This window comes from Bos mutus, chromosome 16, assembly GCF_027580195.1.
Source record: "Bos mutus isolate GX-2022 chromosome 16, NWIPB_WYAK_1.1, whole genome shotgun sequence".
In the NCBI taxonomy this organism is placed as follows: Eukaryota; Metazoa; Chordata; class Mammalia; order Artiodactyla; family Bovidae; genus Bos; species Bos mutus.
Window position 1 is genome coordinate 55323968 of NC_091632.1, and position 25891 is coordinate 55349858.

The 25891-nt window shown below is 37.6% G+C and overlaps 1 protein-coding gene across 4 annotated transcripts in view; it reads left to right on the forward strand.

Annotated features, from left to right (window-relative positions):
* Positions 1-25891, forward strand: part of CNST (consortin, connexin sorting protein) — a 96759-nt gene that overhangs the window by 14570 nt on the left and 56298 nt on the right. For 2 of the 4 annotated variants that reach the window (XM_070385374.1, XM_070385375.1), the window contains one exon: positions 17033-17461. In XM_070385374.1, the coding sequence (XP_070241475.1) occupies positions 17083-17461 (379 nt within the window). In that variant the 5' untranslated portion in view covers positions 17033-17082. Of the gene's footprint in view, positions 1-5307; positions 5489-17032; positions 17462-25891 lie in introns of all 4 variants that reach the window. The other 2 variants (XM_005893385.3, XM_070385376.1) reach the window with 2 other exon arrangements.

Below are 25891 nucleotides of genomic sequence, written 5' to 3' on the forward strand. Positions count from 1 at the left end.
GCTCCTCTGTCCCTGGGATTCTCCAGGCAAGAATACTGGAGTGGGTTGCCATTTCCTTCTCCCAAAAGAAAATAGCATAAGCTTATTCAAGATCATCATGAACACTGCCATAAAACAACTTTCTGCTATGGGATTTCAGTGCTCAAATTTCTTTTTATAATCACCTGGTAAAATTAATAAGTTACGTCTTTGGAGCAACATTATAGCATGTTGTAAAAACAAAGGTTTCTCAGTAGAGAAAACTGGTGGGAAAGCTGAGTCTTAAGGTGCTCATGGTAAATAGATATGCTGAACTCGAAGGAACCTGTGTTATCACAGTGAATACCAAATTCAGGTTATGAATAAACATTTAATTTTTGCAGAGCAGCATCATACATCATATTAAATTAATGTTAATGTTAATATTATTGGTGTTTTTATTGCTTGTATTTTAAATTTTGTTTTGGTTTAATAATTGTATTGGAGTTATAAACACATAATTCTGTTTTTACATCTTTTAATTTTAAGTAAAAATAATTTGTCAGTTCATAAGGACTATCATAATTATTTCTTTTAATAGCCATTCAAGAGGAATAATGGCATAAATAGTTAGAATTAAAAGGGCCCATGATTTTATTGCTGAAGAAATTAAGGCTCAGAGGGGTTTCTTGTTCAGGCTTTTCAAACAAGTTTAGGGCTTGGTTAGAATTCAGATTTCAGTATTTGTAGCCTAATTTTTTTTCTCATATGCTTTTATCACTTTTTTCTTTTGACTTATTCTCAATTATTATTGCCTTCTCTTGTGATTTCTTTCTTTCATACATGCTTTGTCACCTCAAATAGAACACTTTTGGACACAATTACACCTCAGTTCTTTTTGTCCTATGCTCCTCTTCACCCCGCCCCACCCTGCTCCACCCGCAGTGTACACTGCACTGAGCTTGGTGTTAGATACTTAGTTGGCTCTCGGTAGATGTTAATAAAGGGTTTTAACTTTGCCTTCTGGGAGCCATGGAAACTTGGCCTTCAAAATTCAAGCTTGGGCCAGAGTGCAAACCTTTGGAAGTCTTGTTCTAATATGGAGCAAATAAAGTAACACTTTTTCCATAAAATATTGATTTTGGGTTTTGTTTTTTTTCTCTGGTCACACTGAACCAGCCCTCTCAGCAATGAGAGCGAGGAGTCCTAACCACTGGCCACCAGAGAATTCTCTTAATTCAATTCTTAGCTTTGTAGAAGGTATCCTACCCTCTGTTGTTGATGGATCATTGCAAAGTTGTAGGTTTTTTAAAATATTGCTAAGTTGGACATCTTCCTTTTAGTAACTAAAAGAACATGTACTAAAATGATTCAGGTGCAAATGTTTTTGTGGTTAAAACATCTTCACAATTGGCAATTCTTATGAAATAAAAATGTAAACAGTAATCCTGTGGCACTGTTATTATGACTTTGTTGTCCCCCCCTTCCCCCACCCCATAGCCTCTTCCCTCTCCTGCTTTTACCTCCTTATTCTAATTCTCTTTCTAGACCTTCTGACCATTCTTCTGGGTCTGACTTTGAACTAACTTTGGGCCAAGGAAACTCAGTAGTAGTCAGGGTGATATCCTGTAATTCATCCAATATTTTATAACCATCATTCAAATTCTCAAACTATATTGCTACTTTCACTTGGACCTCTGAGATTACTCTATGATTTTAGCCTTTTACTTTTAAATTTTCAGGAGATCCCTATTAGTAAAATAATATATTTTCTTAATTTCAGCAAGGGTGGTCATAATTTTTATTGGAACCAGTTTTATTCCATTTATTTCTTAGGTTTCATTTTGTCTTTTAAATGAGCATGGAAATGTCTTTTATGTTTTTCTTTAGTGGAGAAATCCAGTCAAGAATGTGAGAAGATGAAACTTTCAAGTAAAATTGTTGTTGAAAAAAAAGGAAATTCTAGATTAAAATAAATTTGACCTTGGTCTGGTTCCATTTGTCTTATCTCTATATTTGAAAGGAACTTAAAACAATTCTTCTGTATGTTCTTTGAAGAGTTAAACCTTATCCTTTAATTTACGTAGCATAAAATGAAGGATTTGTAATTACAGACTCAAAATTTTCTGGATCAGAAAATAGAGCGGGCCCATTTAATTGAATCTTTGCTTTTTGTTCTAATTCATGCTTCTTTTTTTTTTTTTTTCAGATTTGCTGAATTGCCCTTATATTTAATCTTTCAATGACAAAAGTGCTCTTTTAGAGTTTCCCTTCTATTTCTGTTTCCTACCAGATAATATTTGTGGGGTCTTTTTTGTTAAATAAAGTTTAAATATTGAGTGATGTAACCATTTTTTCTAAGTTTATTTCCTTAGGTAAGAGGTAGTAAAAAAGAGATGTTGGTGTTCTAGTTCAATTGAACAATCATTATTTAGCAGCTGTTAATGTGCCTTGGGCTTTGCTATGTTAAGTGTTGCAAAAGAAGTAATACATTCTCTTACTTCAGGCACTTGGATTCTACCTTGGGAAATAATATACTTGCATTGGAATAGCTTGTGAAAAAGCCCTAAAGCAATAAGTAAGCAAATTTGAGGCAGCGCCCACTAGATGGGGGTCCCCAACCCTATTAGGAATCAGGCCATACAGCAGGAGGTGAGTGGGTGAGTAAAAAGCTTCATCTATATTTACAGCCACATCCCATCGCCCACATTACTGTCTGAGCTCCACCTCCTGTAATTAGATTCTCATAGGAATGAGAACCCTACTGTGAATATGCATGTTGAGGGATCTAGGTTGTGAACTCCTTATGAGAATCTAATGCCTGATGATCTGAAGTGGAGCTGAGGCGGTGATGCTAGTGCTGGGAAGTGACTGCAGATACAGATTCATTAGCAAAGAGGTTAACGGCAGAGACCATAATAATCAATTGTTTGCAGGCCCATCAAAATTCTGTCAATGAGTTAGTGGCAAGTGACAATTAAGCCACATCTGGTAGCAGGCTCTAAGTCAGAATCAAACGCTTATTTCAGTCCATGTATGGTCCACCCTTTATTTTATATACCACTTCCATCCATTTCTTTTTCCCACACTGCACACATGTCTCACACAGTTTTGGGAAGCCTGCAATATAACCTTCACCAAAATGAGTGAAAAACAAATGTTGCTGGAGAGCTTCTTTGAAAAGGGGGAAAGACCCAATGATGAGACAGCAGAAGACTCTAAGACTGCCAACAAAAAGAAAGCTGCATTTTAAAGAAAATACCAAGAGTCCTACTTAAGTTATGGGTTCATTGCAACAAGTGATTCACATTCTCCAAGCCTGCTTTTTATAATACGTGGCGACTGACTATCAATGAAGTCATGAAACCTTCACAACTGCTTTGCCACATGGAGACGAAGCACCCTGCATTACAGGACAAGCCTTTGGAGATTTTCCAAAGGAAAAAGTGCGAACATGAAGAACAGAAGCAATTATTGAAGGCCACCACTTCATCAAACGTGTCTGCACTAAGAGCATCGTTCTTAGTGGCTAACTGCGTTACTGAAGCTAAGAAACCCTTTCCTGTTGGTGAAGAGTTGATCCTGCTTGCTGCTTAGGACATTTGTCATGAACTTTTAGAAGAAACTGCAGCTCACAAGACGGCACGTGTTCCTCCTTTGGCTGGCACCATAACTAGACAAACTGATGAAATAGCAGAGGATGTTGAGTCATAATTATCAGAGGATTAATGAGTCACTGTGGTACACAATCCAGGTTGACAACAAGGCAACAATGCTTGTTTTTGTGCATATATTTTTCAGGAGGATGTACGTGAGGATATGTTACATAAACCTTTGTTGCCAGCCAACACCACAGCTGCAGAACTATTCAAGTCTTTGAATGATTACATATCAGGAAATTGTTGATACATGGAATTGGTCATTCCATGTCAGTATATACAGACAGAGCTACTGCCATGACCAAAACTTTCTGGTTATACTACTCAGGTAACCAAGAGGTTGCTTCTGAATGTGATCCTATGCACTGTGTCATCCATGCAGAAATGCTGGTTAGCTGAAAAATGTCACCTGAACATAACAATGTTTTGCAGGGTGTGAATAAAATGATTACATTTAAGTACATGCCCTTAATTCACGTCTGTTAGCACAGCTCAGTGAGATGGACACAAGAGCACACACGTCTTCTCTTACACACAAAAGTGAGGTGTCTTTATAAAGGAAGATCACTGGCCAGAGGTTTTGAGTTACAAGAGCTACTCCAGAGATTTCTTTTAGAACAGTCACCACTGGCAGTATATTTCAGTGACACAGAATGGGTGGCAAAACTTGATTACTTGTGTGACATAGTCAGCCTGCTCAAAGAACTCACTCTGTCACTCCAGGGGAGAACGACAGCTGTGTTCAAGTCAGCAGATACAGTGGCTGCATTCAAAGCCAGACTGGAATTATGGGAGCGATGAGTGAACAATTGGAATTTTTGATGTTTTGAACATTTAAAGAGATTTTGAAAGAGACTGAGCCAGGGCCTTCTTTCTCCCAACTGGATGTATTATCACCTGTCTTAGCTTTCAAAAGAGTTTGAGCATTACTCCCCTACCACAAAAGACCCCTGGGCTGGAAAGGAATGGATGCCAGGTGAATCAGTTTTGTCCATTGTAGAAGAGGATCAGCTGCTTGAGATCGCAAATGTGGTGGCCTTAAAAGTAGGTTTAAGTTACCTTCAAATCTTCACATGTTCTAGATCAAAGTCAAGGCAGAATATCCTGAGATTTCCACAAAAGCCCTGAAAAGCCTGCTTATATTTCTACCATCCTGTTTGTGTGAAGCAGAGTTTTCTGCAGGGACAGCAACCAAAACAAAATCACAGAGTAGACGGGACATAAGCAACACAGTTCAGGTGTCACTGTCTCCCATCAGCCCCAGGTGGGACCGTCTAGTTGCAGGAAAACAAGCTCAGGGCTCCCACTGATTCGTATTGTGGTGAGTTGTATGATCATTTCATGATGTATCACAATGTAATAATAGAAATTCAGTGCACAGTAAATGTATTTGATTCATCCTGAAACCAACCCCCTCACCCCCACCCGTAGAAAAATTATCTTGCATGAAACCAGTCCCTGATGCCTAAAAGGCTACACTAGATCTTTTAATAAATACAGTGTTTACTTCGTTTAAAAAAAAAAAAAGGTCTTTGTAAATGTTTTAGCATAGATCCAGTGTAAGCTGTCTCCATCTATGACTGGATTTCTCTAAGGACAAAGAATAAATTTTTATTATATGTATTTTAAGTTATGTTAGAGTTTCTTTTCCTCCTCCTCCTAATTTGTCCCAGCTTTTCCTCTTCAACAGCTTAGCTCAGATTCTACCTTGTGTGTCGTCACCAGAGGCAGCACAGACTCTGGACAGCTGTTTGACCTGATAAGTACTTATCAGTGCTTTGGCTTGCTCACGCATAAAATAGAGGTGCTAATAATAACTACCTAAGAAGATTGTTGTGAAGCTAAATGAATCAGTATATACAGGGCACAGAGTAAGTACCGTATGAATATTTGCTTTTATTCTCACACTCTGTTGTTATGGTTATTCCTCACAATAAGTGTAATCATTTTGTGAAGGCATGTATTTGAACCTAAATACTTTTTGGAATTTTATGGTTTTTTAAATTATGCTTCATAATATCTGTTTTAACATACAAATAGTTCCCACCTCAATTTTTGGAGTCAGTTGATGGGAAGGATTGGGGGCAGGAGGAGAAGGGGACGACAGAGGATGAGATGGTTGGATGGCATCACCGACTCGATGGACATGAGTTTGAGTGAACTCCGGGAGGTGGTGATGGACAGGGAGGCCTGGCATGCTGCAGTTCATGGGGTCGCAAAGAGTCAGACATGACTGAGTGACTGAACTGAACTGATGTTATCAGGAAATGTCCACTTATCATCCTATGAATTTACAGATCCCTGGTTAACTTTTTTCCCCTTGTTTTCTCTTTTTCTGTTAAGTATTTATTCATTATGTCTGACTATGTACGTTATACACCTGTGCTCTCCACTAGCCTATAAGTTCTTCTCAAGGAAGTATTCTGTCTCTATAATGAGGACAAATGTAACAATTATTCATCACAATATCATGCATCTTGCTATCATTAGAATTTCATAATTAGTCCATCAAACATTTTAATGTTGTGATTCAAGTATAAATCATAGCTGGAAGTGCCATCCAACATTATTTCTACTCAGTAGTTTGGATGATATCCTGTAATCTACCCACTGTTTCATACTTGGGCTTCCCTGGTAGCTCAGTTGGTAAAGAATCTGCCTGCAATGTGGGAGACCTGGATTTGATCCCTGGGTTGGGAAGATCCGCTGGAGGAGGGCATGGCAACCCACTCCAGTATTCTTGCCTGGAGAATCCCCATGGACAGAGGAGCCTGGCGGGCTGCAGTCCATGGGGTCACAAAGAGTCGCACACAACTGAGCGACTAAGCACATTAAAAATCTGCTAAATACTTAATTGTTCTCAGGATTCCCAATACCAAGCTTACACACTGAAGGAGAATGTTCATTCAACAGACAATTCTTGAGTGGTTTCTTTGCATCTAGCACTAGCCTAGGCACTAGAAAGATGTTTAAAAAGTGGCAGTATATGGTAATTAACAGGGCATATTCCAGATTCACATAGATCTCGGTTCAAATCTCAGTCCTGCTTATTTCTTGCTATATAAACTTTGCGCAAGTTCTCATTTCCCTTTATGTTTCCATGAGAATGAAATGAAAAATAGAAGGATTTCCATGAGAATGAAATAAGGTAAGATACATAAAGTGTTTGTGTAATACCTGGCATTCATTAAATGTTGATAAATAATCACGTATAATCAGCAGCTATTTTAGGACAACAGAAGAGGGACAGTTATCCAGTAGACTTGGGTTTTAACTGCCACACTGGGACAGAAAAGGGGGCCTTAAGTCCAAGCCAAGGAACCTGAACAGGGCATTGGAGCCGAGAGCTGCACATGCAGCCAGGACCCTGAAGACCTCAGTTCTCCAGTGATAGATTTAGGGGAAGGGGGTCTCTGCCTAGTAGCAAAGAGATGAGGAGTTTTTCTGTCTCTCCCTTCATAACTCTGTTGGAAAGTGGCTGCTGCTTTTTGTGTTGGTAATCATGAGTCTATTAACTCTGAAGTTTGAGGTTCATATTAATGCTTTCCTCAGTTAAGAATTAATACAATAATTGGCCCTGACTGGTAATATAACCAGGGATACCAGGCAAAAGCTAAAGCAGTCTGGAAGAGGTGGTCCTTAAATCTGCCTATGCAAGATCCCTACAGAGCAGCTTGTCCAAAATCACAGAATAATTCACCACTATCAAGAGTCGACAGAAACAACAAACAATAGATTCAGGTTCCTAAGAATGAGTAGTTTCTTTATAATTATATACTTAAAATATTTTAATAAAATTAATAAAATGGGATAAAAGGAAAAAGGTGCTATCAAAAAGTTAAAGATATTTAAGTAGTACTGTATGACTTCTAAAAATAAAAATCACAAAAATAAGCAACAAATTTTATACAGTTGAAGAAAGCAGTAGTTCACTGGATGATATGTGAAGTTTGATTTGGAATTCAAGGCCCCAATCTCAATACAAAAATATAAAGAGAAATTATAAAAGAGTCAGTGATGTAGGTCGTACAGTAAAGAAATCTAATGTACATCAAACAGTAATTTTTTTCTTTTTTTCTTTTTTAATTGAAGGATAATTGCTTTACAAAATTTTGCTTTTGCCAAATCTCAACGTGAGTCAGTCGTAGGTATACATATATCCCCTTCCTCTTGAACCTCCCTCCCATCTCCCTCCCCATCCCACCCCTCTAGGTTGTTGCAAGAGTACCTTCTATGCATAAATAAAATCCATGTTTGTTGTACTCTCTTAGAATCATTACTTTCACATTTTACAATAATCGCGCATTTGTTTTTCTTGATTTTCTTTTTATATTCTTTTAGTTGTGTTATATAGGGCTTCTCTGGTAGCTCAGGTGGTAAAGAATCTGCCTGCAATGCAGGAGACCCCGGTTCAGTTCCTAGCTCAGGAAGATCCGATGGAGAAGGGATGGGCTACCTACTCCAGTATTCTTGGGTTTCCCTGGTTACTCAGACAGTAGAGCATTCGGCTGCAGTGCAAGAGACCAGGGTTCAATCCCTGAGTTGGGAAGATCCCCTGGAGAAGGGAATAGTACCCAACTCCAGTATTCTGGCCTGGAGAATTCCATGGACTGTATAGTCCACGGGGTTGCAAAGAGTCAGACATGATGGAGCCACTTTCACTTTCATTTGGGCTTCCCTGCTAGCTCAGTGGGTAAGAATCCACCTACAATGCAGGAGACCCCAGTTCAATTCCTAGGTCAGGAAGATCTGCTGGAGAAGGGATAGGCTACCCACTCCAGTATTCTTGGGCTTCCCTTGTGGCTCAGCTGGTAAAGAATCTGTTATATAATTTGTTGTGTTTTTATTATTTTTTAATGTATTTTTCAATTGAAGCATAGTTGATTTACAGTGTGTTAATTTTTTCTGTATAGCAGAGTGGCTTAGTTATACACATATATACATTCTTTTTTTGTATTCTTTTCTGCTATGGTTTATCCCAGGATATTAAATATAGTTCCCTGTGCTATACAGTAAGACCTTGTTGTGTATCCATTTTATATGTAATTTTTTGCATCTGTGTCTTTTGCTATATTTTTATCTACCTTCTTAAGACCTGTTTTCTATGACTTTTCAATTTATTAAGAGTAAATTCCTTATTGTGAGATAGAGCTTTTTATTCTTATTAAGTAAAACATTCTAGCTTACCTTTGTACATATTATCATATAGAAATTATTTAGAAAGGTTACTATGTAGGCATCTTCAGTTCAGTTCAGTCACTCTGCCGTGTCCGACTCTTTCTGACCCCATGGACTGCAGCACGCCAGGCCTCCTGTCCATCACCAGCTCCCGGAGTTTACTCAAACTCATGTCCATTGAATCAGTGATGCCATCCAACCATCTCATCCTCTGTCGTCCCCCTCTCCTGCCTTCAGTCTTGCCCAGCATCAGGGTCTTCTCAGATGAGTCATTTCTTCTCATCAGGTGGCCAAAGTATTGGAGTTATAGCTTCAGCATCAGTCCTTCCAATGAATATTCAGGACTGATTTCCTTTAGGATGGACTGGTGGATCTCCTTGCTGTCCAGGGAACTCTCAAGAGTCTCCTCCAGCACCACAGTTCAAAAGCATCAATTCTTCAACACTCAACTTTATTTATAGTCCAACTCTCACATCCATACATGACTACTGGAAAAACTATAGCTTTGACTAGGTGAACCTTTGTTGGCAAAGTAATGTCTCTGCTTTTTAATATGCTGTCTAGGTTGGTCATAACTTTCCTTCCAAGGAGCAAGCATCTTTTAATTTCATAGCTGCAGTTACCATTTGCAGTGATTTTGGAGCCCAAAAAAATAAAGTCTGCCACTGTTTCCCCATCTATTTGCCATGAAGTGATGGGACCAGATGCCATGATCTTAGTTGTCTGAATGTTGAGTTTTAAGCCAGCTTTTTCACTCTCCTCTTTCACTTCATCAAGAGGCTCTTTAGTTCTTCACTTTCTGCCATAAGGGTGGTGTCATCTGCATATCTGAGGTTATTGATATTTCTCCCGGCAATCTTGATTCCAGCTTGTGCTTCATCCAGCCCAGTGTTTCTCATGATGTACTCTGCATATAAGTTAAATACGCAGGGTGACAGTATACAGCCTTGACATACTCCTTTCCCTATGTGGAACCAGGCATCTTACTTATTACAATTACTATTCAACATTTCTTAAGTACCAGGAGTATTTTGAATATGGGAAAGTACCCAAAAAGGGGGACAACATGATCCTGAAAATAGGATATAACCAAGTACTTACAAATTAATTTTAAAAGCTTTTAGTATCTATTTCTTTCACTAGGTATTTACCTTGTTAAATTATAGTAATAATAATGTCTGTACTCAGGAAATGCTAACCGAATAACTAGTATTAGCAAGAATCATGAATGGAGTGGTTCACTGTGAGCCGTGACTTTGGCCATGGTGGCACTGTCAGTACAGTGTAATGGAGAGCAATGTGGTCTAATAGAAATGAATGTGAGCCGTATATAGAATTCTCTTTTCTAGTAACCACATTAGAAAAGTGTTTGAAAAGATGAGACTAGTTTTTTAAAATTTATTTTTAAAAGGTGAGATTAATTTTAATAGTTTATTTAATTCATTAGATCAAAATGTTATTTTAGCATGTAATAAACATTTAACATTATTAAAGGTCTATTATTTGACATTCTTGCCATTCCCAATAAGTCTTTGAAATATGGTGTTTATTTTACAAGTATAGCACATCTCAATTTGGACACAGTTTTTAATTGGCAGTGTTTGATCTATATTTAAATTTCCTAAAATTTAGGTGAAAAAGCAGATTCACATACCCAGTTTACTCCAAACATGCATAATTTTTTCAATAATTGAATCAACAACTTTCAGAATTTAAATTAACTAAAATTAAAGTAAAAATTGAGTCTTAGTCTCACTGTTCATATTTCAAGTACTCAGGAGCCATATGTAGTTAGTGGCTACCATTGGTTAACAGAGATACAGAATATAGCTAACAACTGAAACTGTCAGCTAAAGAACCCTGAATCAAGCATATTATTTTAGCTAAATTTTAATGTGAAGGGAATGATATAAATTAGCAAAAATTATTTTATTGATATTATAGGGATAACATTTTAAGTGAAGCTTATGTCTGAGTTTATGTTATGATGCATATGGTCTGCATCATTTTCAGAAAAGCTGTGGAGATAATTGCAAACTTATCTACTACTCAGTTTGTGGTCTTCGGGTTGAGATTCTGTTATTTCCTAGAAACTGCCTTATTGCTGTGACTGGTGCTCATTAGTGGGGTATGAAATCTGCCTAGTGGACCTTGAGTAGCATTTAAAGAAAATAAGAAATAGTATTGAACACAATGGAGAATGTATCACAGTGCTTCATATGTGTGTAGTCTAACCTTTGCTTCAGTGTTTTAATTTTTTCGTGTATATTTTGTATGTACATGATCTCAATGAAAAAATGAATTGTTAATTTGGGGCTGCAAAATTTTTGAGAATTGTTTTTCTGGGGCATGCTTTTGATTCCTGATATACTAAATGTTTCCTACAGGTACATATGTCTAAACAAAACATTAATCACAGAAAACTGTAGGTTTAGTCATGAGGTATAAGTAGTATTAGAACACATCAAGTGAGTAAGGTGGCAAAACGTAAAGTGATATGTAGTTACCTTCATAGACCCAACGTAGGCTTGGAGTGAATTTCTTCCTCAATTCTGAGTTATTATGAGTAGGCATATTTGAATTTATGGTTAATAGAATATGTTATTGATTTGGTAATTTGTCTTCTAAATTTTGGTTTGACTATAAGTCATCAAATTTAAACTTGGGGTTGCATCTTAATTTTTAAGAAGAATCTTGGCTTCTTGCAAAGGTAAAAATGTAGTGTTTAGGCCTCATTTACATGAATTACAGAAAAATGGCACTCAAAATCTTCTTAAAGCATTTTAATAAAAAAAATTGAATAATGTTATATATTTAACCATTCCTATAAATTAATATTTTAATTTTAGTTACACTTGATATTTAGTCTAGCCAGATAATCCATTGCTGCTGCCGCCAAGTCACTTCAGTCGTGTCCGACTCTGTGCGACCCCATGGACTGCAGCCTACCAGGCTCCTCCACCCATGGGATTTTCCAAGCAACAGTACTGGAGTGGGGTGCCATTGCCTTCTCCCAGATAATCCATTAAGATGTATCAAAAAATGAAGTCAAATAAATTTAAATGTTTTTAAAGGAAGTCAGGGGCTTCCCTGGTGATTCAGATAGCCAAAAAAAATGAAGTCAAATCATACCTGGGAGTGAGATTGTTGTTTTTTTTTTTTTTGACAAAACGTAGATTTGTTAGTCTATTTATTTAAAGCTGCTTCCTCAGAATTTTTTTTTTCAAGTTTTATGTAAGCCTCATGAATAGATTTCTCAAAATTCTTCAGCGTGGAGTCAACATGTCAAATAACTTTTATGCAGTGTACATATTTGGTATGCTTTTTTGCCACAAGAGGCTGAAAACTTGGGCAGCACTTACTATCATGCTTTAAAAAGGCAAAAACTGGCAAAAATTATGCCCAAGTCAGTGCTATGCAGTCACTGTACTGTGCCACTGTTTCTTTTGTGAGAATTGGTGCAGTTATAGAGACTCTTACATAATAGACATACAATTTAGATACAACAAATAACTTAGATTGCCATTTCAGCTGTACTTCTAACTTCCAACGTTGTTGTTAGTCGCTAAGTCATGTCCAACTCTTTAGCGACCCCATGGACTGTAGCCCACCAGTCTCCTCTGTCTATGGGATTTCCCAGGCAAGAATACTGGAGTGGGTTACCATTTTCTTCTCCAGGGCATCTTCCCAGCCTGGGGATTGAACCTGCATCTCCTTCATTGGCAAGCGGTTCTTTACCACTAAACCACTAGGAAAGCCAGTGTAATATTAGGGCATATTTTAAAGTACTGTGTGTTAACTGAGGCTTCTTGCTATGATTTTCTCTTGGCTAAATGCTTTTATATAGTGCAATATAGGTGTACCTGAATATCAACTTTTTGAAATGCTGTCAGTGTAGCATTGAGGGAAAGGGAAGAGGAGAAAGAAGAGACAAAAATAACACTTTAATTTATAACTGTTTCTAAAAGCAGTAGGACTGTACTAATTTGACATCCCATTAAGAATATTATCCTACTGCTTAAAGTGTTCCAAATGAAATTTGTTAGAAATGAAGATAGACACCAAATATTATATAACAGGTTCCTTTACCTCTCAGAATATGGGCAGAGGAGTATATAGGAATACGTGTGCCTTTCTGCTTTTCAGAGGAAAACTGTAGAAAATAAGTCCTGTACTCCTTCATGTATACGTATGTATGTATATACACTGCAGAAAACTGTATTTGGGAGAAACTCTGTGCATGAATGCTGCAGAGGTATACATTATATCTTACAGAATGTAGAAGTCAGGGAAGACAAATGGAGTGACTTCTGCGCCAAGCCACAAAGAATTGGTCAGTGTCTAATAATAATTACAGAACATTCATACTTGAAAGTATTAGTATTAGAAAATAGTTTACAAAGTGGGCTTTTGAGAATTCAACTAATTACATCATCACAAAATAATAGGAGGCAAAATGTCTTTAGGCCCAAAGAAATAAGACATACTTTACTGGTAATAGATATTCAACATAAATAGTATATTAGTATATACATCTTTTTTTTTTTTTTAAGTTCTCAGCAGAAGAAGGTGGGCTAGATAAGAAATTGTATATTGTGTGAATCCAGCAGTTCCCAGGGAAAGAGAGAACTTCCAGGAACTTGAGCTTCTTGGTTGTTAGAAGTGTATCCTCTGTTGTAGGGTGAGATTCTTCTCTGAGGTATACCACAGCTGGAGTGAAATATTAACTTGCTTTTGCCCATTGTCCATAGAGCATAATGAACAAGTGCAGCCTCAGGATCACAACCATTCCATGTTCTATTTCTAAACTTATTAGCTGACCTTTGACGAGATTATGAGACTTGGTTTCTTCATTAGTATGAAGTGAAGTTAAGTGAAGTCGCTCAGTCGTGTCCGACTCTTTTCGACCCCATGGACTGTAGCCTATCAGGCTCTTCCGTCCATGGGATTTTCCAGGCAAGAGTGCTGGAGTGGATTGCCATTTCCTTCTCCAGGGGATCTTCCCAACCCAGGGGTCGAACCCAGGTCTCCTGCATTGCAGGCAGATGCTTTACCATCTGAGCCACCAGATCAGATCAGATCAGATCAGTTGCTCAGTCGTGTCTGACTCTTTGCGACCCCATGAATCGCAGCACGCCAGGCCTCCCTGTCCATCACCAACTCCCGGAGTTCACTCAGACTCACGTCCATCGAGTCAGTGATGCCATCCATCCTCTGTCATCCCCTTCTCCTCTTGCCCCCAATCACTCCCAGCATCAGAGTCTTTTCCAATAAGTCAACTCTTCGCATGAGGTGGCCAAAGTACTGGAGCTTCAGCTTCAGCATCATTCCTTCCAAAGAAATCCCAGGGAAGCCTATAATAGGACTAAAAATTAGCTATGTGCTAGAGAAATTGTGAGAATTGAATAGAGTGTTGGTCTGAACAGTTTAACTGGCACATGATGCTCGATAAAGTTGCAAAATGTGATTTGTAATTTTATACTCAACAAGGAGCCTTAATCACTAATTTCTAGATATCTTTATCATCTGAAATGGTTTATAGAAGAGATAGTTAAAAGTTCCAGGAGCTTGCTGAGATATCCCTATCATAAATTAATACTGCAGCATTCTCAAATGATGCTGCTTAGTGTTAGTCTGTTATTACGAACCTAATAATTTTCAGGAGGTTTAGAAAAGCACTGTTTCTGAACCTTAAGCCACTCGAATAAACCTGTTACTATGCCCATCTGTGAAATTTTGGGGGCAGTATTTAATGGCTGACTTTCTTGAACATTTACTGTGGGCCAGGTACTCTGCTTACATGCTTTATCTGCCATGTCATCTAAGCCTCACAAATGACTCTTCGAGGTAGGTATTACAGTTCTTCACTTTTACAAAGAGAAAATTAAAGCTTGGAGATGCTAGGTAATTTGCCTAAGGTCACATACACAGTTTGTTAAATGGCAGAGCCAGAAATTGAACCTTGGTCTGCCTGTGTTCTTAGACGTTATTTATGCTGAACTGCATAGGATTCAAATCAGGAAGACCTGGTTTCAGATTCAATTCCACTTATTTCTAGGAATAAATATGATTTTAATCAAGATATTTTTGCCTTTCCGAGCCCCAGAGTCTTCATCTCAAACACAGTATGAATACCTCCATGTAGGCTTGTTTGGAGGATTAGAAATAAGATACATGAAGTGCCTGGCACAGCTTCTAACACATGACAGAGACTCAGCGAGAGGTGACTGGTATTATTTGGGGCTCTCTAGATCGCTTTCTGCCTTCCGCCTTGGCAAGAAATCTCTGTGTCTCTTTCAGATAAAAATAAAACCTTTATGCTTTCAACCGCAGATACATGACAGAAAATAACTTGATTGTTTACATTAGAAAACAGCTGAGGCTGTTGACAGTTTTAAGAACTGACATTTCTCTTACAGAGCCACATAAATTTTTCACTATTTTTACTTTTATTGTGGTAAAAATATATGACCAAAAATAAGCCATTTTAACCATTTTTGAGTATGCGGTTCAGTGGCACTGTTGTGTAACTGTCACCACTATCTCTTTCCAGATCTTGTCCGTCATTCTAAGCAAAATCTCTGTAACCATTAAGCTGTAACTTCCTCCCTTGCCCTCAGACCCTGTAATCTAGTTTCTATCTCTATGCGTTTGCCTATTACGAGTATTACATATAAGTGAAATCATATAGTATTTATACTTTTGCATCAGGCTTACTATTTTTAAGGTTCATCCATGATGTGGCATGTATCAGAATTTTATTCCTTTTTATGGTTGAATAACATTCTATTGTATAAATACATCGCATTTTGCTTATCTCTTCATCCATCATAGGACACCATATTAGCCACATGCACTTTTAAGCTCTTATTAGAATTTGGATTTTCTCATGATAGAGATCTGAAAATACTTTATTAATCACTTTTCAATTAAAAATTATACTCTAGTTTGAATTCATTTTAGGTCTAAACTAAGTTATTCTTAGTCAAGTTAAATCATTTTACTTTTTATATTATGTATCTGTTAATGAAGAAATATAGTATATATTTTAAGGAAAATGATACCAGCCAGATTTAGATATTTTTTATATTTGATAAGCAATACATTTATTCTGAATCAGATAAAATATTCCAGTTGTAAGATAATTGAAAGCATGTGATACAGTCAGTGTAGAGCTCATGTTTTGTTTTATACTTTGTTTTTCTGTTTTTCAAAAAAAATTAAATATGATATTTATTTACTGTGTATATTTACTGTTTCTAAAGAGCAAATAGCTTTTCTGTTTATTAATTTGAAGAATTTACAAAATTCTTACCACAATGTTTTTCTCAAAATTGCTGAATTATATTTGATTCAAACCCAAAGCAAAACTTGGCAAGCATAAAATACCTAAATCTGGCTGGCATCATTTTTCTTAAAATATGATATACTTTTGGATGAGAAGAAGGGAAAAAAACGTGACTGATACAGGGCTTAAAGTCTGTTTTGTATGTCTTTAAAATGTTACAAGGATTCTTGGGGTAGATTTACATTTTTTCCAAGTCTAAACTAAGTAGCCTAGAGTTAATCATGGTTCTCTCTTTTTTTAAACTGAATAAAAGAAATTTGCTGACAATTCTAAAGAACTTTTCAGCGCTTATTTTTAGAAAGTAAAGTATGTAATGAGAATATATGCTACCTGAATTTTCCCCCATATACTTTTTAAAAATTTTATTTTAAAACTGTTCTTAAATGTTTTCATTTGTAAATATTGCTGCTGCTTGGCCATATAAGGACTTACACAAAGACTTACACTTAACTTTCACTTGTCTCTTAAGTGTGCAGGGATAAGATGAATGATTGGTTTTAGCAGACAACCTTACTTAACCAATAATTTCTTTCATCAAGGAGGTGGTTCCAGCATGTTGCACCATTAGAATATCTTGAGAACTTCAAAAAATACATCAATAGTTAGGCTTAGTCCTCAGAAATTTTGATTTCATAGGTCTACAATAGAAATTTGACAGGCTCCACAGGTAATAAACATGCACCCAGGATTTAGAGCCATTGTATTCAAGCAGGAACCAGGTGAGGTGGGGTAGGGTTGTGAGAAAAGTAGATATAGTAGAAGTGAGCCTTTGTCATTTCTGTCTCTTCCATATTTGCAGTAAAACAGTCCAGGAGAAGAGGAAAATCAAAGATCACTGAAAATCCAGAGTTCAAAAAAATAAACTAGATTTTTCTTTTTGTCATTGTAGACATTGAAGGACTTTAATGAAACTTAAACGGTTCAACAAAAGATGCTCTAATGGATGACAGCGAAACTCCTGCATATAATCTGCAGATAGAACCACAAGATGGATGTCATCCTGGTGACGGCGTGGAAAGTAAAGTAACATGCTTGCCTTCTGCATCAGATGAAAATGAAAATCAGCTTGATGGGGACGGGCTTGAGCTTCTGACCAGCAGTGGCAGTGCGATGGGCAAACCTGAAGTGTTGGAGCAGGACAGTCTGAACAATAATGAAAGCTGCACACCAAGCTGTGAGGTGGCTGCAAGCGAGAACTCGGAAAACATTTCTTGTGAAAGCCCCAAAGACGGGCAGGCCTTCTTGAGAAAGGACCACAAGATACCTGGAAGCAGAAGTCCAAGAAGCAAAAGAGGCACTGTAAAGAAGATACCACAAGGTATTTTATTTTAATTATTATTTTTAACTAAAATAAACAGTCTTCCCATCCCATACTGTGTGTATTGTCCTGCTTCTTGCTTTTCTTCTCTTAATATGTTTCAGAGCTAGTTCTGTGATCGCACGTACAAACCACAGCTGTGTGGTATGCCATGTATGTGACATGTGTCTCTATAGTGTTCATTGTGTGGGTGTACCATGAAGTATTTAACCACTTTTTGGCTATTCCCAGTATTCTATAATAAATGTGTTGAAGGTGGCATTTTTTGTACATGTCTTCTCACTAGATGGTTTTAATGTATGTATGTATATATATATAGCCTTTTACTATATCTATTAGACCATTTTCTACCAATATCAGCATTAAAAATTTCCTTCCATTGTCACTTTGGCTTTCATTTCTAACCAGTGATTTTATGGGCTAGTCCAGTCTTACACAGCTTTTTTGGATCTTTACATCTCACTCCATTAATGTATATTAATATACATCATATAACAATGTTGAGTAAGACATCTAGCTTTATGTTACTTTGGTTACAGAGTATTTTTCATCTGGCATATAATTTAGCAGTTAAAATTTGGAGCTATGGACTTTTTTTGCCTGAATCGTAAGGCACCCTTGCGAAAAGGCAGCCTCTGGTTATTTTTTGATCAGAACCATGTGGGTCTAGAGAGTTCTGGATACCTTATTATGGGACACCTTAGTGTAGCACCACTTTACATACGGCCTGTGTGAGGCTCTGGAGAACAAAATGGGCTGTCTCATCTGCTCTCCTACTTCTTTGGCTGGTTGAGAAATATGGCCATTCTATCCATATCCTGTTTTTTATTTGTATTTGTTTATTTGGAGTAAAATATGAAACTTTTCAGTTTCTACAAATCCTTGTTTATTCAGTAGGGCAATTTGACAACTTTTTACTGTAACTCATCATTTGGCTTTCCAATTAATGGATCCCTTTTTCTTTGCTTTTTCTTAGTAGACGTAAAGCAAAAAAAATTTTGATGAGAGATTTGAAAGCATTTTCTTAAAAGACCTAAGTGTAAACCCATGACATATACAGCGCTATTTGTATGTAAATTGATTCACTCTGTAAACATAAGTCAAAAGTTATTTGTTCCTTTCTAATGTGACTTTGTGATGCTTTTAAGAACTGAGACCTAGTTGCGTATGTGTAACAATCGGTCATAGCTTCAAGATTGATGGCTCCTTTTATTTCTTCCATGATCTTATTCCAGTTACCCTAGGTGTGATTATATAATTTCAAGTTATTTAGTACTTATTATCCAGTGAGCAGATATGTGTGGAATTAGTATTCCTAATGCATTTGAAACATATGATTTACAAAACTTAGGGACACTTTTTATACAGATTATTTTTTAAATTATTTTATATACCTTTAATAAAATGAGTTTAAGATTGTGAGAAAACTGAATTATGAGTTGTAAAACCTAAGTTCAAATCTTATTACTTCTGGTTCTTGGTCACTTGGTGAGTCTTAACTATTCTGTATTTTAGTTTCCACATCTGTGTAATGATGATGTTCATCTCCATATATCTATAAAATTCCTTTTTGAGCTGTGAATTTCTCAGATTTCTGAATCAAGATGGTACAGTCTAAACTCAATTAAAACTTGGTAATTCCTCTCTAGTGTATCTGTTGAGTTTTTCATGTGTAAGCAATATACTGGTACATTTTTGTTTTTAAATGTCATCTTTAACTGGGGTACTGCAAAAGCCCTCTGCAAACATTTCTTCCATCTTATGTTTTGCCAATCCATTCTGCATGTTAGGATTAAAAAGGCAGAGAGTTTATAGTTAGAGATCTAGACATGAGCATATTTACTCTTTTCACTATTTAATTCCAAGAGTCTACATAAATAAAGTCTCACAGTTTTGCAGATAAGTACTTTTCTAATAATAGAATAGCTTCTCAAATGTGATTTGAAAGACATATAGAACATGATGTTCAACCCCAAACCAGAAGTAAGTTTTTTATAGCTGGGTGCCCTCTCAACAGTTGTTTTTTAGAAACAGACATTAAGGTGAATTTATGTACTACTATGCTTACAGGTGGTGCTAGTGGTAAAGAACCCCCCTGCCAGTGCAGGAGACCTGAGAGACGTGGGTTCAGCGCCTGGGTCGGGAAGATCCCCTGGAGGAGGGCATAGCAGCCCACTCCAGTATTCTCGCCTTTAGAATCCCATGGACAGAGGAGCCTAGCAGGCTACAGTCCACGGGGACTCAACAGACATGACTGAAGTGATTTAGCACACATGCATACATTATGCTTAATTTGTAGTTAATTTTTCACGTATCCAGTAGCTAGTACTAGGGGAAAAAAAATTGGAGTAGAAGTATTAGGAGACATCATTATTTGCTGGTTTTCTGAAGGCCACATTTCTGTAAACATGCTAAAACCTGGAACTTGTCCCCAGGAAAATCCAGTTGTCATTATATTACGAGAATTTTTTTTTCCTTAAGAAAATGGAATCCCCTTGATATAGTCAACTAAACAGGGTTTCAACCTGCATTCCATCAAATTTTCCCTGTGGCTAAATCTGGTGAAGCTTTAGGTAAATATCCTAAAAACAAGTGAAAATCAATATATTTTTTATTTTTTATTGAATTATAGTTAAAACCAATAAATTTTTAACAGCTTGATTGAGATATAATTCACATACCATATAATTCACTCATATAATAAAGTATGCAATTCAGTGCTTTTTAGTATATTCAGAAAGCCATGCAGTCATTACCATGGTCAGTTTTAGACAGTTCAGTTTATTTTCATTACCACAAAAAGAAACCCCGTACCTATTAACAGTCATTCCATTTACTCTGCCCTGAAACAGCCTATAGGAGCTCTCATGGGCATTCATTTGTTAAATTCCCCTGGAGTTTCATGAAGTTCATTTCTTGAAGTACTTTTTCAGATCTGTTATATATAAAATCTAAGTGTTAAGTTTAGGTTACTCAGAGAGTTGTGTGCCCTAAGTGAGCCTTTAATATGAAAGGAGAAAATAAATAATGGTTTCTGAGTTTAAGACAGTCTGGCTGGATACCGAGGTGCTTATATAATAAGGTAAGCTTATAGAACCAGACTGTGGCTTCATGTGGCTCATTAAATTTTCTGAAGTTCTGCTTCTTTAGGAGCTCAGCAAAGCAAGTAAGCTGAAAGAAGTGCTGTTCTTTCCTCTCAAGTGTCCTTTCTGGCATCTGAGAAGAAAATAAGGATATTCTTTTGAATATGTTTATGTTAGAGTCTGCTATGATGGCACATTCCTACTAAAACACTTAAAACATAGATGATTTAGGTAGTGAAAGGAGTGGTCTTTCAGCCTTGTTTGAGTCCCATCCCCAAAAGTCATGAAGTATTAATAGTAATTTTCATGTCTTCAGTCGTTCAGTTGTGGCTGACTCTTTGCCACCCTATGAACTGTAGCCCACCAAGGCTCCTCTGTCATAAAATAAAGTTGTGGCTATTGTTATGTCTTTCCTTCCTTATAGTGACATTGAAAAAAAAGTCTTCATTGCTGTGATTTCATGTTATGATTCTTAGAACCATTGCATAACTAAAATTCCTCAAATCGCCTGTGTATGCTAATGCCTGTCTTGGCCATGAATTTGGGAAATGAATCAGAAATAAATTTCAATATATCAGTATGCAGTTTCTATGCTAAATTTGCTGTGCTTTGTTCCTTCCAAAATTTCCTCGGTCAAAGGTTCAAGTTAGTGCTATGGAAATAGAAGAGTGCTCAACATTTAAATATCTTCAGTTGTTGGCTAAACACATTTAAGCAGTTAAAAGGAAATATTCCTTCCTTTTCCTTAACACTACATACTAGTATTATGAGAGACAAGGTTGAAAAATGAGTCAGCTCCTTTCTGACCTGACCTGGGGCCAGAGGGTTATCTTATGTAATTATAGTGTAATTACTGACTGCTTGGGGCAACGCTTTCTCCTCCTATGCCCTCAGGTGGCAGCCTCTGCCTTTAGAGGAGCAGCACAGCACTGTGGTTAAGCTCTCAGGCCACAGTCAAGCTGCCCTGTGACCTAAGGCAGGCGACCTGAATCCTCTCAACCTGGGTCCTTATAAATTAATGGCTAAGGATTAAATTAAAGACATAATAGAATGACCCCAAGCACTTAGGAGACACTAAGTAGTAGCACAGTTTTCAAGATTGAATTGTTTTCTGATAGGATAATTATCTTTGTCAGCTAAAAAGAATCACAGCCTAAAGGTTGAGAATCATACTTTCTTTGACAGACAAAACTGAGAACTTAAGCCCAGGATGCAGCCTCTCATACAGCTCTACAGAACTGCTCCAAATAGGTAAGGGAGGAGCCAAGATAGAGTTTTCGCAACAGAGGCCAGGTAGTGGGAATATTACAAGATCACTGTTAATTAAAGAAAAAAAGACATCTCAAGGAATTTAGTGCTTTTCTACAAATGGGAAGGTGCAAGGGCTTGCTGAAATCATCCATTTGACGTGCACCTCGGCTCCCTGGGACCAGTGTTCTGTGCTTTCTTGTCCTGACTCTCTGGGTACCTCATTGGGGTGGCTGCAGTGGCTGGCTACTAGATAGTGGGCATCCAGTTTCTATCCTGAGTCCCTCAGGGTTCACCCTCTGGGCAGCTGTAATGTGATGGCTTGATGGCTGCAACATCCTGTGTTTACTGATATGACAGGTGGAATTTTTTTTTCTCTGACAGCCTGTGGGAGCTCTCATGGGCGTGCATTTATTAAATTCCCTTGGAGTTTCATGAAGTTCATTTCTTGAAGTACTTTTTCACATCTGTTGTATATAAAATCTAGTAATTATTAATAGAAGTGAAGCCAAAATTCTGGAACTTAAGAATACAGTGATTGAAATGAAAATTTCACTCAAGAGGATTCAACAGCAAATTTCAGCAAGCAGGAAAAAGAATCCGTAAACTATGTCCAGAGGGATGGATTTAAATTAAAATGCTCTGAAGAGTACTACTGTATAATATTTTTGTATGATAGAAACTTTGAGGTGTACGTACTGTTGATGAAGAAACATCACCTCAATCTTTGGGATGTAATATTATTTTTGTCTTAGAGATGGGGGGAGGGGAAAACGCATAACTATTGCAGGCTCATAAAGATACGTCAGTTGAGGAGTTTAAATTCTATAGAGCTCCAGGAAGACAGTTTGGTAGACCCTTGAAAAGTTAAACATAGAATTAAATCCACCAATTCTACTTCTAGATATGTACCCAGAGTAATTGAAAGTAATGCCTCAGATACCTGTATATCAGTGTTCAGGGCAGCATTATTCAAAGTAACCAAAAGGTGTTAACACCCCAGATGTCCATTGATAAAATATATAAAGAAAAAAAAATATATATATATATGGAAACATTGTTCAGCCTTAAAAGGAGTAATAATCTGATACATGCTGCAACATGGATGAATCTTGAAGACATTGTGCTGAGTAACACAAGCCAGACGCAAAAAGACAAACATTGTGTTGCTCTGCTTACATGAGGCACTTAGTCTAGGCAAATTCATGGAGACAGAAAGTAGAGTAGAGCTGTTGACTTGGAAAAAAAGTATAGCCTAGAAGAGAGATTGTTTAATTTGGCAGACTTTCTGAGGATTTAAACCCAGGAGTCAACCTTTTTCCAGAGAGACTATTCCCAAGAGGTAAGGTAAGCACTGGGAAACAGAGCAATTTTTGCAACAAAAACCAGATGAAAAATTACCGTTAAAGGAAACTAGAAAACGTTAAATAAAGAAAACACTCAGTGAATTTATAGATTTTCTATGTATAGGAAGATGTGAAAGTCTGGGCTCACTGAAATCATTTCTTTGATCAGATCAGATCAGATCAGTCGCTCAGTCGTGTCCGACTCTTTGCCACCCCATGAATCGCAGCACGCTAGGCCTCCCTGTCCATCACCAACTCCTGGAGTTCACTGAGACTCACTTATCTAGGGCCTGTATCTTGCTTTTTTCAATCCCAAATCCCCTCAGGATGCACCACTGGGGAGAGGCTGCGGTGGCTAATATCAGTGGCTGGCAGCTTGTTTTTGTCCATCCTGATTTCTCTCAGGGCTTAGCAGCCGGGCAGCTGCAGGGGCTAATGATGTGATGGCCGCAACATTCTTTGTTTACTGATATGGCGGGCAACATTTGTCATCCACAGAGGATTCCAGGTGTAAAGCAGGAGGGGAATGAGGAGTTAGTTTTAATGGGTACAGAGTTTTTGTTTGATGAAAAGTTCTGCAAATGGTAAGTGGTGAATTACAACATTGTAAATGTAATGTCACTGTATCATACAGTTCAAAAGGGTTAAAATGTTAAGTTTTATGTTATACATAAAAAAATCACCAAATAACAATTCATAGAGTTCCAAATTCACTGTCATGGACATATTTAATTTAATTTGATTGCAGCTCGCTGAGTTTTAAAAACAAAAGTTCTTGAACATTTTCTGAGCAGTTGGTGTATGAATGCCACCATGATACCTGCTTTGTATGAAATATCTCATTTAATCTTCTTCTTAAGTACCACGATTAGCCTCAATCTCTAGAGCAGAAATCTGAAAGCACAGAGAGAAGTAACTTGCCCAGGATTGTACTGCTGACAGGTGACACTCTCAGGATTTGATCCCAGGCAGTCTGACTTCAAACTGAGCCTGATTGTTAAACTGTGCTATTTGACATTTTCTAATTTTGAAGTATGTTTAAAGAAAAGTTCTGTTTCATGTCCGACTTAACATACTTTGCCACAGGATCATTTCACACACACTTTGTCTCTGAGTATGTTACAGCCATGCTTCTTCAGAACAATTCCTGCCTATCAGCCTTAGCAAGATGAAACACGATCAGAGAAAAGGGTGTTGGTTCACCCTGAAGGAAGTGGTAGAGTTTGGTTTGTTTCATTAATTGTCTCTGAGTCCTCAGATTCTTTATTTGATCTAACCTCAATGTAGTGGAGAAGGACTGTCAACAATTGGGTCAAGGAAAGTTTTGGCTTTTTTGCTTTTTATTAATCTAGGATAAAAATACCTATGTGCTAAGTCGCTTCAGTCTTATCTGACTCTTTGTGACCCTGTGGACCATAGAAAACCTACCACGCTCCTCTGTCCATGGGATTCTCCAGGCAAGAATACTACAGTGGGTTGCCATGCCCTCCTCCAGGGGATTTTCCCAACCCAGGGATTGAACCCACTTCTCCTACCATCTCCTGCGTTGGCAGGTTCCTGGAGTTCTTTACCACTAGCAGCACCTGGGAATCCCCAATGACATCTTTTAGTCTTCTGGACAGTTCTTTGCATTTAGCCAGAGCAAACTGATTTAAAAAGCCTGAGGACTCCCTTTAACACAAACTGGAAGTTCAAAGTTCAAGCCTCATCAAGTATTCTCTTAAATACATCAAGCCAATCACCATTCCCTGTCCTCTCAAACCATTTTTTGAACACCTTGGAAATCTTCATCCTGCCTCTTGTTGTAATTTAGACGTTCAGTCATGTTCAACTCTTTGCCACCTCATGGACTGTAGCCCACCAGGCTCCTCTGTCCGTGGAATTTTCCAGGCAAGAATACTGGAGTGGGTTGCCATTTCTTTCTCCAGGGAAAGTATTTTTTTTTTTAAGCAGTGAATGTAGTTTTGTTTCCTGATATCTTTCTTCGAAACTCAATGTTCTTAGTTGAAAGTAGATAGATCATGGAATTGTGAATAAATAGCAGTGTTAATTTCAGTTCAGTTCAGTCATTCAGTCGTGTCCAACTCTTTGCAACCCCATGGACTGCAGCACGCCAGGCCTCCCTGTCCATTACCAACTCCCAGAGTTTACTCAAACTCATGTCCATTGAGTCAGTGATGCCATCCAACCATTTCATCCTTTGTCGTCCCCTTCTCCTCCTGCCTTCAATCTTTCCCAGCATCAGGGTCTTTTCAAAGGAGTCAGTTCTTCGCATCAGGTGGCCAAAGTATTGGAGTTTCAGCTTCAGCATTAGTCCTTCCAAGTGTTTGCTATGACCAGTGCATTCTCTTGGCAAAACTCTGTTAACCTTTGCCCTGCTTCATTCTGTACTCCAAGGCCAAATTTACCCATTACTCCAAGTATCTCTTGACTTCTACTTTTGCATTCCAGTCCCCTATAATGAAAAGGACATCTTTTTGGGGGTGTTAGTTCTAGAAGGTCTTGTAGGTCTTCATAGAACCATTCAGCTTCAGCATTATTGGTCGGGGCATAGGCTTGGATTACTGTGATATTGAATGGTTTGCCTTGGAAACAGATCATTCTGTCATTTTTAAGATTGCATCCAAGTGCTGCATTTCGTTGTTGACTATGATGGCTACTCCATTTCTTCTAAGGGATTCTTGTGCATAGTAGTAGATATCATGGTCATCTGAGTTAAATTTACCCATTTCAGTCCATCTTAGTTTGCTGAT